Source organism: Pararge aegeria, chromosome 8 (genome assembly GCF_905163445.1).
Source record: "Pararge aegeria chromosome 8, ilParAegt1.1, whole genome shotgun sequence".
Classification (NCBI taxonomy): domain Eukaryota; kingdom Metazoa; phylum Arthropoda; class Insecta; order Lepidoptera; family Nymphalidae; genus Pararge; species Pararge aegeria.
In genome coordinates, this window is record NC_053187.1 from 2,533,094 (window position 1) to 2,547,737 (window position 14,644).

General features: G+C 33.6%; 2 protein-coding genes across 2 annotated transcripts; one reads left to right on the forward strand and one right to left on the reverse strand.

Annotated features, from left to right (window-relative positions):
• Positions 1 to 536: 536 nt before the first annotated feature.
• Positions 537 to 10,312, reverse strand: LOC120625558 (akirin-like). The gene is made up of 5 exons (XM_039892612.1): positions 9,872 to 10,312; positions 7,591 to 7,781; positions 6,610 to 6,735; positions 4,622 to 4,706; positions 537 to 3,639 (listed from the first exon to the last, which is right to left on the reverse strand). The coding sequence occupies exons 1-5, from the start codon at positions 10,050 to 10,052 to the stop codon at positions 3,629 to 3,631; spliced, it is 594 nt and encodes a 197-aa protein (XP_039748546.1). The 5' UTR covers positions 10,053 to 10,312; the 3' UTR covers positions 537 to 3,628.
• Positions 10,313 to 10,653: 341 nt separating this feature from the next.
• Positions 10,654 to 14,555, forward strand: LOC120625557 (charged multivesicular body protein 1b). Its single transcript, XM_039892611.1, has 4 exons — positions 10,654 to 10,903; positions 11,587 to 11,831; positions 12,104 to 12,324; positions 13,546 to 14,555. The coding sequence occupies exons 1-4, from the start codon at positions 10,882 to 10,884 to the stop codon at positions 13,667 to 13,669; spliced, it is 612 nt and encodes a 203-aa protein (XP_039748545.1). The 5' UTR covers positions 10,654 to 10,881; the 3' UTR covers positions 13,670 to 14,555.
• The last annotated feature ends 89 nt before the right edge of the window (positions 14,556 to 14,644 follow it).

The following is a 14,644-nucleotide window of genomic DNA, read 5'->3' on the forward strand; positions in this document are numbered from 1 at the left end:
CATCCATTGTAGAATATTGTTAGTAGTAGGGAAGTAGGTATCTACTAAGAATGCCGTCTTCGCAAAATGAAGTTGCATTAATTTATTTACGCCTCATGCTTATTGAATATCTAGTACTATAGAATAATTTAGTACTTTCATAATCTTAACTATAGGAAAATGGCTAGTGCATAAAAGATATACTTTCTCGTGACTCTAAAAGTACACATAATTTTAGTAAGAGACTAAAGCTACGCTTTAATTAAAAATCAATTTTAATGGTGTTTAACTAATTTTTATTTCAGTTCTTAAACGCCAATAACCTAAAGTAATAATGAGCTGCTAATACAATTTAAAAAATACCTATCCTAATTTTTATTGAATAATTGCTTGGTAACAAATTAATCTTGTTTCTATTCAATAAAAACTTTAAATAAATGTAAAAAACAAGCCCAAATAAACGTAAAAAATTAAATCCTCAGAAACACATTTGTCAATACAAATATTGCATTAAAGGGGAAAAAAATAACTTAAAAGTTTAATAAAGCTAATTAACATTAACCTAAACAAGCCATGACTGTATCAGCGAAATGAGTTTAATTATGAGAATAGTCCGATATAATAGAATAATTAAATTCATACTTTTAGATTACACTTAAAAAGAGTAAAAGAGAATAGTGAGTTATCTGATACGCAAGGCTGTTTTGCCATAAAATCTGTGTTATACAAGAACACAGTACAAACTTGACAAAATAAAATAAAATATGATTTAGTATACACTAGAACTTTATTTTGACAACACTAAAAATTAAACTAAAAATAAAATTAAACAAATCAAAATTATGGCTAACTAATTTGCAATCAACGCATGAGAATGATTTTTAACAGGCACTCTGTGTGAATTTATTGTGTTATTTAGATATTACTAATTCTATCTATAGTTTCTTTCATAGAAAACTTAATAAATTTTGGTTCATATTTTCCATTAACAAACCAGTTTGAAAGGGACCATCCATTATTGGTCACTTTGTACCTCTCCTAAACATATCCCACCTTATTGATAAACATGGCATAACGTCGGAACAGTTATGCAGTGTTTTTCACGCCTTGATATTCGAAAGGTGCTGTCAGTTAAAGTGTGACAAAACACTTCACATACATTTCGACAGTATGCCACGTTAGTTCATAAGGGGGCAAATGTTTTATCACATATCATTTTGAACAAATATAATTTCAAATATTTCCATTAAATATTTTGCATGTTCAATAAAAAACCAGATTGTAGAAAATACTACAATTTTATTTGCACGTACCACATTTTACTACCTTAGCCTTGGATCAATAATTTATATTTAAAATGGTGTTATTAAAGTGTCAAAGAAAAATAAATTCTCACCTAGGAGAATAGGTGCTAATAATTATTGTGACCTATTTTTATTAAGTAGCTAGTTGAGAAAGCTAATTCGGTGCATAACGTCCGAAACCATAAAGGTATGGGTCATCATATTTAAAATATTATAAAAGATTATTTAAAATATGGAAAACATGACACTTTCTGATAGATTTTGGCGGACTGCTTATCATTACAATATTGATGTAAGCCTTTAAATTGTAGACATGTCCAATTATTAACAATTTTTTATGTCACCAACGTATATTTTCAGACTCGCAGTTTTGCATAGAGAACATCCTTTGGGATCTTATAAAATATATATAAAACATGAAACCTGTGAGTTATCGGTTTTGGACTATGTCTACGATTAATATATCACTCCCGTGGCGTGTTAAGGTGGTTCTGGCCTTTCGTATATCGATACAAAACTTTTTAATTACGCTATATCCTAAACGTAGATGAAGCTTTGTCTCATCTTTATTTACACCTTAATGCAAAAACAAATTAAAATTACATTTTCTTGACCATTAAACAACAACACAGCGTTTATGTTTGCCGCACTCGCAGAACGCCGAAAAAACACGCCCAGCGTGTTCGGCCGCATCCTTGTAGGTACATTTATTTTAACACGCCTAGCGTGTTCGAGCCGCACACGCGTTACGTAGTTTTAAAACACAAACGTTGTGTGTTCAGCGGCCAACGTGCTAAATTTAAATATTTCGATATTAAGGTGAAATTTAGGGCAACTAACGACATAGGGGAGTACTTCCAACACTTAAAGCAATCTTAGTTATTTCGCGTTGTAAAGGTATTCATATAATGTTTTACTTATAAAATAATACTGCTTTAAGCAACTGTAGTAAGCTCTCAGTAATATTTATTTTCCTATACAGGTGCAGATAATTCAGAGATAAATCGATATCTTAGTTTATGGTTAAGGACAAATAATAGTGAGTAAAACAAATAACTTTTGTATAATGATGTTAGGGCCACCTCAACTGTGCACTACCACACTTCAAAGTGCGACAAAATTACTGGATGGTCCCAAATTTGCAAATTATCATCGTAGCCTCATCTCCATAACAATTTCTCAGTGAAATACAAACCACCCTCAGCCTCGTCCCGCTACGCATAACGTAAACTCTGTGAACCCTCTCAGTCTATGAACACAATTATGCAGCAAATCTTAACTAAGCATTATAAGCTAATTTTCTTTATGTTTATGTGGCATGAACATTCCTGTGGAACTTAACTGTGTCAATGTTGCACTATAGGGAAAACGGGGACTCTAAATCAATGTGGCATTTGTTTGCATGACGCATCAACATTTTTCTTAAAGGCATAAAGTAAGCATAAAAATACCAGATATCCTCAACACACAATGATTATACACAAACCAATTGTAGAGATTTTAATATAATTTCGCCAGTTTTGTAAGGTCTTACATATTAATACAAAGTGATGAAACCCAACTACCTATTTAGTAGTACCTCAGGGAGACGAAATTGTCGTGAAATTTCACATTAAAATTTGTAACAACTCCCCTAGTATAACATATAAGGGCAGCCTATCTTTTAACAGTTGATTGTCATGGAACAAAATGCCACATTGAATATTTAACATTCAACAATTCATTTCATAATACTGTATTTAATGTAAGCATAGCAATACGCAGAGTGGATACGGTGAGTGTCACCAATTATCTTATTTGATAACAATTACCTAATTAACTACAGCCACTGTCATATTGTACAACTTTTATTTTCATACAATTGGCAGTCAAATGTTTATATAACCCTGTGCTTTTCATTATAAGGTGTGTCAGAAAAAAACAATTGATTAAAAAACAAAGTTACTGCATGTGCATGTATTAGAATATTTCATTGTCTGGCTCTTTATAGCATCGTAATTACACACCCAATATGCTCGTAATTTGACAGTCATTGTACGAGGTGTCTTATTAATCACAAAATACATTTTCTGCAGTTAATTAATTTAATGCTGTAATGTGAAATAGAGCGTCGGTCAAAAATTTTGTAAGACTTAAACGTAAGAACAATATAATATAAGTTATATCTCACTTGCGTTTCCACCCTGTGTATGATATCGACACCAGCAAAATTCCACCATCACAATGTTACATAATCAATCATTAGGATAATCTATACTATTCCTGCATATAATTTTCACATATACCAAAATATGTTTGTCTTGATATTATTTGCAGTGCTGTACTGCAAATCTGCTTCGCTAGTATTAGGAAAGATCTGTAACAAATAATAAAAAATGATATTATCCATGTGTAGTGAGAATACTAAAATGTTCTGGCTGACATTTTGAATAAGATCGCCCAAAGTTATAACAGGAGTAACTTATAGATAACCTCAGTTCATTAGCCAGCAAAAGAATTCATTAGCCAGCTTAAAATAAAAAGTTAAAACCCATTTCATAGCCAACCCACCCAGGTCAAAGAAAGAACTTTCGTAATTTATGATACTTGAAACCTAACTTCTACTTTACGACTCGGTACTCAGATAGCCTCTCTACTCTACTAAGCCATTGGGCTAAAAATATTTTGTTCTATGGGATTAATATCTAAAGAGTTACTAGAGTTATCTAGAGAGAGAAGCAACAAACACTCTTATTTAAATAAATAAGTATACTACGACAATACACACATCGCCATCTAGCCTAAAGTAAGCATAGTTTGTGTTATGGGTGCTAAGATATCTGCTGTATATTTTTATGAAAAGTGAATAATATACATAATAGATACATTGAAAAACATCCAACCATGTTCACCACAGTCATTTTTCCCGTTGTGAGAACGGCCATGGACTTAGAACGCTTTCTAAGTCCATGGGTCGCGCTGCCCATCGCGCCAATCGGCCGTTAAAAATAAATTGTGTGAAATATGTAGAATTTTTAAAAATCCTTAATAACTTTACTATTTTATTTGTCAACCTATATACACATCTTCATCAGTATAAATAACTTAACTTGAAGTACAGACTATCATATACCATAAGACTATAGACTTCATTCCACATAAAACTCTTCCTCATAAATAGGGATTGGATAGCCCTAAATTCCCAGTAATTCAAACATTCAATGAATCTCTACAGCTTTATTATTAGCCTAGATGAGGCAGTATTCATGGTAATGGATGATTGATAGCATAAATTTCTTTTAGTGAGGTAAGTGAAGGCTTACAGCTGTATATCTGTAAAGGCTTGTTACTCTACTTACAGCTGGGCACAAGATCTTGGTGCATGTGATGCTCTGCGTCCATGCCAAGTGGCATGCACGTGGTTGGAGGGGGCCGGCGCTGCACCTGCAATCACAAAATTATTAATTATAACCAATGACTAAAATAGTAGAAGAGGACCCTCCCTCCCGAGGATCCCTTTACATAATTTGTTTTTATTTGTTTCAAAACATTTTTTTTCTGCATTGTTTTAGATCAGTGTTTATTTAACAAACTCTTGGATAGGCTTTATTATCATATCAATGACTACCTAAATGGAAAATTGTAAAAATTATAAATATTTATTAATTGATTGTATTTTTTAAGTACTTATTTTTTATTTAATCTGTAACTTTCATTTCGGTATTTCCGTTTTTTCTTTTTATTTATAATTAATTTAAATGTGACCCTTCTCAAATTGTTGTTTAACGTCGAAAATTTGTAACATTTTTTTTACTCTGGATATGTGGCGAATTACTACACTATGTTCCTTAATGGTAGAATGTACTGGATTCTATTATAAAAATTCTATGCGTTTTTTTTTAAATGAAGCATTGTTGAGAATTTAAAAAAAATGATAATCAATAATAATTATTATTATTGATTATCATTTTTTTGCATTTCTACTATTCATTGTCATGTCTACTATTCATTGGTAAAAAATAACAAATAAAAATGAAATATAATGAAAATTGAACTAATAGTTAGGTGTTAAGACGCATCCGTTTTAAAGTGCGGCAGTGGTATAGATTCAATCAATAGCAGTCCTTTCATGCAGCAGGAAAAAATGTTTGAATGTCCCACAACTCTGCTCTGCAGTTTGGTAGGTTATCTTCTAATCTTTCAATTTAATTTTGTTATATCAATCACTTTGCTATATACCTACCTACAAATATTAAAAAGAGGTAAAGTTTGTGGGATTGAGGGAGTAATCTCTGGATCTACAGAACATATTTTGAAAATTTTTTCACCACTGTAAAGCCATATTATTTAGGAGTGTCATAGGCTATATATTAACGTATTTTTCGTGGTAGTCGGATTTACGAAGTCCGAGAAAAAACGATCGAACGAAATCGTTTCTCACAAATGTTGCCCTTAACGATGACAGATATAACATGATTAAGTTTTATAGAAAAGTTGTAGAGCTTGATAATGCCTACAAAAAGTCTAAAATTGCATATGTATAAGTTTTATATTTAAAAAAATATTAAAATTCACTAAAATTTATGAATTCTTATCAAAATAAGTATGCTAACCATCTCAAGTATTTAGACTTTTGCCTTTTACTGCATATAATTTGGACGAATGTTTAAAGAGATAATACGAGATAGATACGGAACCGCGACCATGTCGTCATATTAATAAATAGTGATATTAATTCTATTAGACAGTTGTTTTTAGAAATAATCTATGTAGGCTCATATCGGGTTGGAACTCCAGAACTCCCAGACTGTATAATGTTTTTGTACCAAATAATAACATTACATATTCGCTTGAAGCAGGCCTTTGTGGAATTATGATAATTAAGCTTCATTGGCTATACTCCGCGAAAAACAGGAGAATCAAGCACTGTTAGCAATTATTCATTGTTAAGTCAACATCTCATGAGGATGCCCCAGTGTAGGAGCGAAACGTGCGTAACATTGCCGAAGATCTGTTTAGTATGAAGAATAAAGATTGAAGAAATTACAAATGCTGTTTTGAATTGTTTTTGTTTTGGATAACATCGACGACCACTAGTACGACTATGATCATAAATGAGAAATTTGCTTTTTGAGAGATTCCCATGCGTACGATGCGTGAATGTTAAACATTACGTCAAAACGACGAAAATACTTAGTATGTATTTCGAAATTGTCTTCTTAAAGTTCTAAAACAGCTAGCGACAACATACAATTATTCTTAAAGGTTGACTCATAACGGACGAAGTCGCGCCGTCGAGTGTCCGCTAGTTATTTAACCTACTGTTGTAGGTCGAAATAACATTTACCTGGTCAATGTTAAAGCGAACAAAGGCATCATATTGCTCAGCAAGCTTGTTGCTGAGAGCAGTCTCGTACTCAGCCCTCAAGGCTGCTTCCTGGTCACTGAGCATACGCTCGCAAATTATGCGCACCTGGAACATACGACAAGTCTGTAAACATAGTTCAATAACTGCATCTTCACATGCCATCCTCCAAGCAAGTATTCAGTGCAGCACAGCTAGCGTAGGCAAGAGACAAAAATTTAATCCCCCTGTTAATCCCTTCACTATAAAATCAAAGTTATTCCCCATTTATTATTCCACACATATTATTTGGATTTGAAAGCCTTGATAGCTCAGTGGGTAGGACTTCCACTTTACTATCAGCAAGTTGAGTTGTGTCCAGCAACTCTCTCCATTACGTGTCATATCATCTATCCTCCTAGTTTGGGAACAACATTGCGCCTGCCGTTACGGAGTCACCATTGGGGCCAGTGCCTTGGCGCCCCAGGGTCCATACGTTTTCCAAACTTACGTACATAATGAAGGATAATTTACACACAAAGAAGGTGGCAGGTTTGCACACAAATAATGACAGTTTACGCAATAAAGACTAAATGCGACAAGCACGCACGACCAGTTAGGATTTGTACAGCAAGCAAGTTATACACAAACAGGCATGAACAAAGTCATAAGAATTAATGCTTCAACAAATGCTTTTTTTTTTCCATAAAGAGTTCAGCTGCACCAACAATACAGACCATGATTCTTCGAAGTATTAAAAGTGAAATCATAGCAATAAGCTGCTGAAAAAATATTTCCAGTTTGATGCACACAGCATTGAGGCTGATCTATCCTGTCAAGGCCTAACTTGGAATACAAAAAAAAGACTAATTAAGATTCAGATAAAGCTAGTCGGTTACAATCGGTTTTTGCTCTTCGTTCAGTGTTGTGTGTTCATTGCTGTCTATGATGTGTTAACAAATGTAGGATTTGATGTATACATACCTGTTTGAATGTAAACAGTGCACGGCGGTTAACTTTCTGTCTAGCTGTTTGTCCAGAGCGGTGTGGCGGCGAGGAGTCGCCCTCGCTGCCGCTGGACGAAGAGCAAGATGCCGCCGCCCCGGTTGCCAGACGCAGCTGCTTTCGGCGCTGTAGCCGCATGATTTCGTCACATATCTCTTGGGCCATGCGCTCTGAAAAGACAACCAGTTAAAATAAAGTATCCTGCAATAGTGAACTGATTAACTACAAACGTCTATCACAGTTTGGCAATAGCCAATTTACTGCCCACAAAATCTATTACATACTGTGTCTGTGATAAAAGCAAATTTGAGTTATTCCCCATCCAAAACTGAAGGGTGTACTCAATCAATTATCATGAAATTTTGACAAACTTTGGTACAGAAAAGGTGATTGGTTAACTTTCATCCTGAAATAAAGTTTTATAACCCTAATTGTAGTGAGCTGTGAACTGGATTCACCATATCTTTTAATATACCACTGCTTCCTCCAACAAGGGAAATATACCCATTGTGATGCTTCAATGTGAGGTGGCATGTTTATACATATGAGTGATAAACTCTAGGGCATGGGAATGGGCAAGAACTCTGGTTCAAAAAAAAAATGACAATGGTTTTAGAACCTAACAACTTTTGGCCCAGTTCAGTAATGGAGGGCCTTGAATTTCTTAGTTGCTAACAACTAGAAAACAATGCAAACTACTGTATATGAACCAATGGGCATCCAACTGCTGGACTTATGCCTTATATAGAAAAATTAAATACCATGGTATTGTTGTGCTTGTATCCAGCAGCTTCCTGAAACTTGTTTGATGTTATCTTACATAACAATGTATTGCCATACTGTTATCTCATTAGCAGGGTTTTTGAGTCTTCTTTACTGATACCTGTTCTACCTATGATGTATCTGTATATTGGATATTACACATTTTATGCATATGCATTCCAATAAAAAATTTATATACAAGGTAAAGATGTAAAACATTGAGTGTAGACAAGCTACAATATTTTTCTAAGCTTTTATACTTACTAGAAGTATAAAATCTGCATTAGCATCATAAAGAAGGCTACTGTTTTATTTCATAAATTGTATATGGGTTACTTCGCTAATAACCCAGAACTTGACATACTATTTTCCTTTTCAAAGTAGAATAATAAGTGGAAATGATGCCAAGGGCAAAAAAAAAACAATGAATTCTCATAGAATGAAAAGGTTTTCTATAATAGTAGATTGATTTAGGAATTAATTGCAGTTGTTCATTTATTATTCAAATGGGAGTGATTAAATTTCCACACAAAGTAGAATGAAATAACATTTATTTAGTTATGAGTTGAGTCAAAAATGTAATGTATCAAATTTACTGTATGACATTTGCTGTGGTGGTGGTACAAAGATATAGGTTTGATTTCTGGGAAGAACATTTTTAACAATTTATATTTTGTAAAAGTTTAAAAAATTAAAGCCAAAGGATATAAAGTAACGTATTATATTAGAATTATTAGCGGTTTGATCTACTGCCATTCCTCTTCCAGTTTAGCACATATTGAAATGCTAACATTACATTGAAAAATATAAAAGTCATCATTTGTATCCTGAATACTAACATCTAGCTTATCTTTCCTGAAGAAAATAACACCCACTACAAAATAAATGATAGTATAAACAATCCAACAATGAGGTTAGTTTGGTATAGCAAATTATTGACCATTTCATCAGATTTTATTGATAATTGGTCCATAATAGAATTACGTGACTTCAATTTAGGTTAATGGAATGCATGATAATCGCATTTGGGAATAAAGCGATTCGTAAATAATTACGACAACTGCATTTTGCAATGGTAAGCGATATTTATCTAGTGACTGGTAATTATCATTGTAGAATGAAAAAATACCCCACGCCGTGGACTTCCACAATTTCACATACACCGCAGTGTATGAAACTCATAAACTAGCTTCAAAAAGGTAGGGTCAGCTTTTGTAATTTTCTTGTAATCTTTTTTAGTAAGAAAAAAATAACAAAGCGATAATACGCCCAACGGTCATCTTGCGTCTTCCATCTCTTTCTAGCAACGATAAAAATAATAATCACTATTCAAGTATTCACCATAATCTCCAAACAATGGCGATAAATCATGCAGCTGACTGCCTCTTTACATATCTACACATATAACTCAATTAAGATTTAAACAGAAAGTCAATAGAATGGAATTACACTCTTCATATCTAGGTACTCTGTCGTAATAGAACAAAAATAAACAAACCTGGAGTCATTTTTGCAGGTGCACTAACGGTCTCACCGAATATTGAACTTTTACTTTCGGACATTTTAAGTCCAGGACTTGTGCTCGAGCTAGCGGCAAATGGGGCACATCTTCGCCTTTTTGCTGGCAGCTGTGCCATTGACTCCCAATCGAAATTTCTTTTAAGAGTAGCACACGCCATTTTCTTTTTACGCCCAACAAACTTCTTTTACCTACCGATATATTACAACTACTTTTGTACCTTCACAAACTAAGCTAAATTTAAAAATATTATTGTTTTTTATCGAAAAATACTACTAAAATTTAATAACAGATATTTGTAAACTAAAAACTAAAAGGATTTCAATAATTATTTCAGATTAATTCTTCAGAACTTCGTTTTCTCCCTTCCAAATCCAAAATCAGACTTGAATGACATTTTTTGTTTTTTTATTTTTTGACATCTTCGTATCGTCGCTTCAAGTAAGTCTACCAACATAACAGGATAATGTTTCATAGACTAAATAAGCCATTCGGAAACTTGTACCGATTTGTTTCTCCACACGAAACATTTATTCACTAAAACACTTTCGAACCTAAATCTAAAGTCCGCAGTGTTTTCGTTAGTTATTGATAAATTATCAAGGGCACAAACTATAATTATTCAAAAATAAAATCCAACTTCTACAAAACTTGACCACAGCTGCGCGTGTAAATTTACCATTATACCGATCGTACCAACATAGGGGCTAAAAAAAAATAAGACAAAAGTGTCCGTCACGTCATTTTTGTTGTTGATATTGACAACTTTTGATGGAAAATACATTTGTTGTTTCTTTGACCCACAGACGAGGAAGAAAAGTTTTGTGATTAATTTGTGACTCATCTTGTATTACCAAGGCAATTAAAATAGTCTTAATATACTTTTTTGAAATTTGGTGCTTATTAAATAGTACATTAGAAATTGTAAAAAAGGCTTAAGCCTGTGTTTTTTGTACACTTTCATATAAAACATCAAGCTGGGGAACGAAATGTCTTCGTCTGCAATGGAGAGTATCCTTTTAAAGTTTGTGTATTTTGGTATATTATTTCGATACCACTATGATATCCTGTCTATTATTGTGTCAAATTATTTACTAATATTTCAAGTTTCGTAAGTAAGAAATAAGGGAAATTTTAAGTCTATCGACCTTTATGTGTGTTTACTACCAATTTTGTCATTATTAGAATAACTCATTTGGTAGACTACAACTAAGATTACAGAAGATTTATATTAGCAGGGAAATGCTGCTCATATCTTCACTAGCTTTTATCAGGCCACTGCTGACCTAAAGGCCTGTCCAAATGGGATTGCCCATAATCACCACATCAATCAGACAGTTTGGTAATCTCAGTAAATTATAATAATCTTAGTAATGATATTTTCTCTTAGTTGCTTAGTATGACACACCTGTGCAAAGACAAGGGGGGACAATGGTGTTCAGATCTACCTCCATAGGTCCATCACCACACTGCACACTTTACATATATGTGTATTATGGAAACTCCTACGAAAGACCTACATTCAACTGTAACTGTTCATTGGTTGAGGTGAAAATATCTTATCTCAGCAAGTCCTAATGACTCAGATACTTTTATCATTTTTAGACCAGACTGCTTAATGCAAATACAACCTTTCAATGTTATATTAATGTTTATAACTGAAATCTAAATATTTTCTTAACCCAAAATTTTAGAGCACTTATTTAATTTAAAATTTGCTGTAAAAGAGTTAGAGAGAAATTCAAAGAAATGTGAAAAAGAGGAAAAGTTAGAGAAGGAGAAAGCCAAGAAGGCTATACAGAAGGGGAATATGGAGGTGGCACGGATACACGCCGAGAATGCAATACGACAGAAGAACCAAGCCATTAACTATTTAAGAATGTCAGCAAGAGTTGATGCAGTGTCTAGCAGAGTGCAGACCGCCCTCACCACAAGAAAGGTAACTTTCCTTCCTAGAACATTCCCAGTGTGTTTATTCAGGACAGCTTGCTTTTTAAACCTGATGGAAAGAATCAGTTTAAAATGTAAGGAATCTAAATTGCTTGCTTTTTTAAAGTTGAAACTTTCCATTTATGAAAGGCTTGGCTACTAGTTTTAAAGTTCTCAATAAAGTAAATAATTTTTTCGTGATAACAACTTTTAATGAGTGTCATCAATTAATTTATGGCATAGTATTGTGGTATATTCAATTTCCAATTTTCTTTACTGTAGGTCACAAATTCAATGGCTGGTGTCGTAAAAGCAATGGATGCAGCTATGAAGTCTATGAATCTGGAGAAGATATCAACTCTTATGGATAAATTTGAGAGTCAATTTGAGGATCTTGATGTACAATCTTCGTACATGGAGAATGCAATGTCACAAACTACTACGACTACTGTTCCTCAAGGCGATGTTGACAATCTGTTACAACAGGTGGCTGATGAGGCTGGGTATGTTATAATTAATTTTATTATATTACTAGCTGTTCCAACGAACTTTGTACCGCATATCTTTTTTTTTGATGAATGTTATATTTTAATACTTATTATCCTATTCCGGCCTAAGAGAAATCCAAAAAATCAAATATTATAAAAATTGGTCCAGCCGTTCTTTACTTATAAATGGTGTAATTAACACAACTTTCTTTTATATATATTGATTAGTATCCTAACAGCGACATTCTTAAAAGCCCTAACTAATATAACATATGTTGATATGCATATAAGTGCTTGGCACTTATTAGAGATGAGATGTCTCTCAATAAGTTCAAAGTTTATATAAAACGTAAGCTTACAGAAAAATCACATTATAATATTAAGGATTACTTGAACGATAATAAAGCCTGGGTGTGAATTGCTGTGAGATGGTGTTAACAAAAAAAAATTACCCGGCTAAGTTTGTTGTGGGCTTGTCTTAGACCAGGGCACATTTGGAACCCTCGTAGCTTTCAGTTTGAGTTGGCGTACGAAGTTATCACCATCCCTTTACAATTATGTAAACATATATGTTCATACAAATGCTTCATAAGTGCCTATGATAGGCCTACATGAATAAATAAATTTTGAATTTTGAATTTTGAATTTTTTGTACACAAAGCATACACAGATAAATATTTAGTAGTAGGGTTCTCTTGACTTTAAGTTCAAATTATAAAATCCTATCCTATCATGTATGCCTACATACATGATAGGTTTAGGTTGTAGTCCACCATGCTGGCCCAGTGCGGACTGGTAGACTTCAAATCAATAGCCTTTTACTGTCCACTGCTGGACTAAGGCCTCTCCCAAAGGGAGGGTTCGTATATAATCACTAGGCTGGGCACACAGGTTAGTGTACAGTAGATGGCCGATTGGCGCAGTGGGCAGCAACCCTGCTTTCTGAGTCCAAGGCTGTGGGTTTGATTCCCACAGCTGGACAATGTTTGTGTGATGAACATGAATGTTTTTCAGTGTCTGGGTGTTTATAAGTATTTATGTATATTATTCATAAAAATTATTCATCAGTTATCTTAGTACCCATAACACAAGCTACGCTTATTTTGGGACTAGATGGCGATGTGTGTATTGTCTTAGTATATTTATTTATTTATTTATTTGACCAATATCTGTCAGACATAAGGAACAAATTCTTACAGCAGCCGTATTATAAAGATTTATTTATTCTATTTCCAGCCTGGAATTGAACATGGAACTGCCTTCTGGTGTACCGAGCACATCTGTGGGTGCCTCGACGGTCGTCTCACAGGAACAAGACGAACTCACGCAAAGATTGGCGCGACTACGACAGGCCGAATAACGTTAATGATGTACAGATATATATATAAGTTTATGTGCTTACTCGTGAACTGGCGACAGCGAATCTCACATATTAACAATTTGTAACACTTTGAGAGCAACCTACCGTCAATTAAAGCGAGTATTATTTAAACATTGGTAGCCCGCTCCGCTCTTCTTGATCCGAGCCCAGTGGCGTGCACCCCATACATGCATACATGCACTGCCTAACCCAAAGTTTTATATAACTTGTTACATTAGAAATTCGACGTGGCTGTCGTCAATTACTCAAGAAGCAACGTTTATTGCTGTTTAAGTTTATATAAATGTAAAAAGTAAGGTTGAGGTTTCGTGGAATACGCAGCATAGCTTTTGTATGCAAAATTTTATTCAAGTTACAGACATTTTTGATTTGCACATACACTTTGTTTCCATATCCCGTAGCTTCGTTTTCATCTATATTCTCGCGCCATAAACCGTGATATAAATTTTGTTTATGTGTCTTCAGTTTCTAATAAAGTGCAACAATTTTACGTTTTAGCACAGTTCTGATTCTATACTACATTTCACATGGAAGTCTGAAGGCAAGAGCGGTTTGATTAATGAGAAAATGTGACATTGATTTTTCTGTAAATTAACTAAAAATTTTTACGAAAAAGAAAAATATCAACCCGTGAAGCTTTCATATTTCTCATCTCACGCCACGCATGTTGGTTGATATGAAAAAAAAATCCATTACCAGACCAGTGGCGTGTTTTTGTCACATAAATACGAGATTTTGATTGACGCATAATATGCATGGCGTCCAGTGGCATGAGATTTTAAATATTCAAGCGAATTATCATGTTTTTGTAAATGTACACTACCTATATAAATAATATAATTACCTAATTAAATATTTAAGAATATGTTTTTAGTTTTGTTTTAATTTAATTTTTTTATCACCTCTTCAACAAACAAACATTTTTTTTTTTATTTCCTATCCACAAGGATTTAT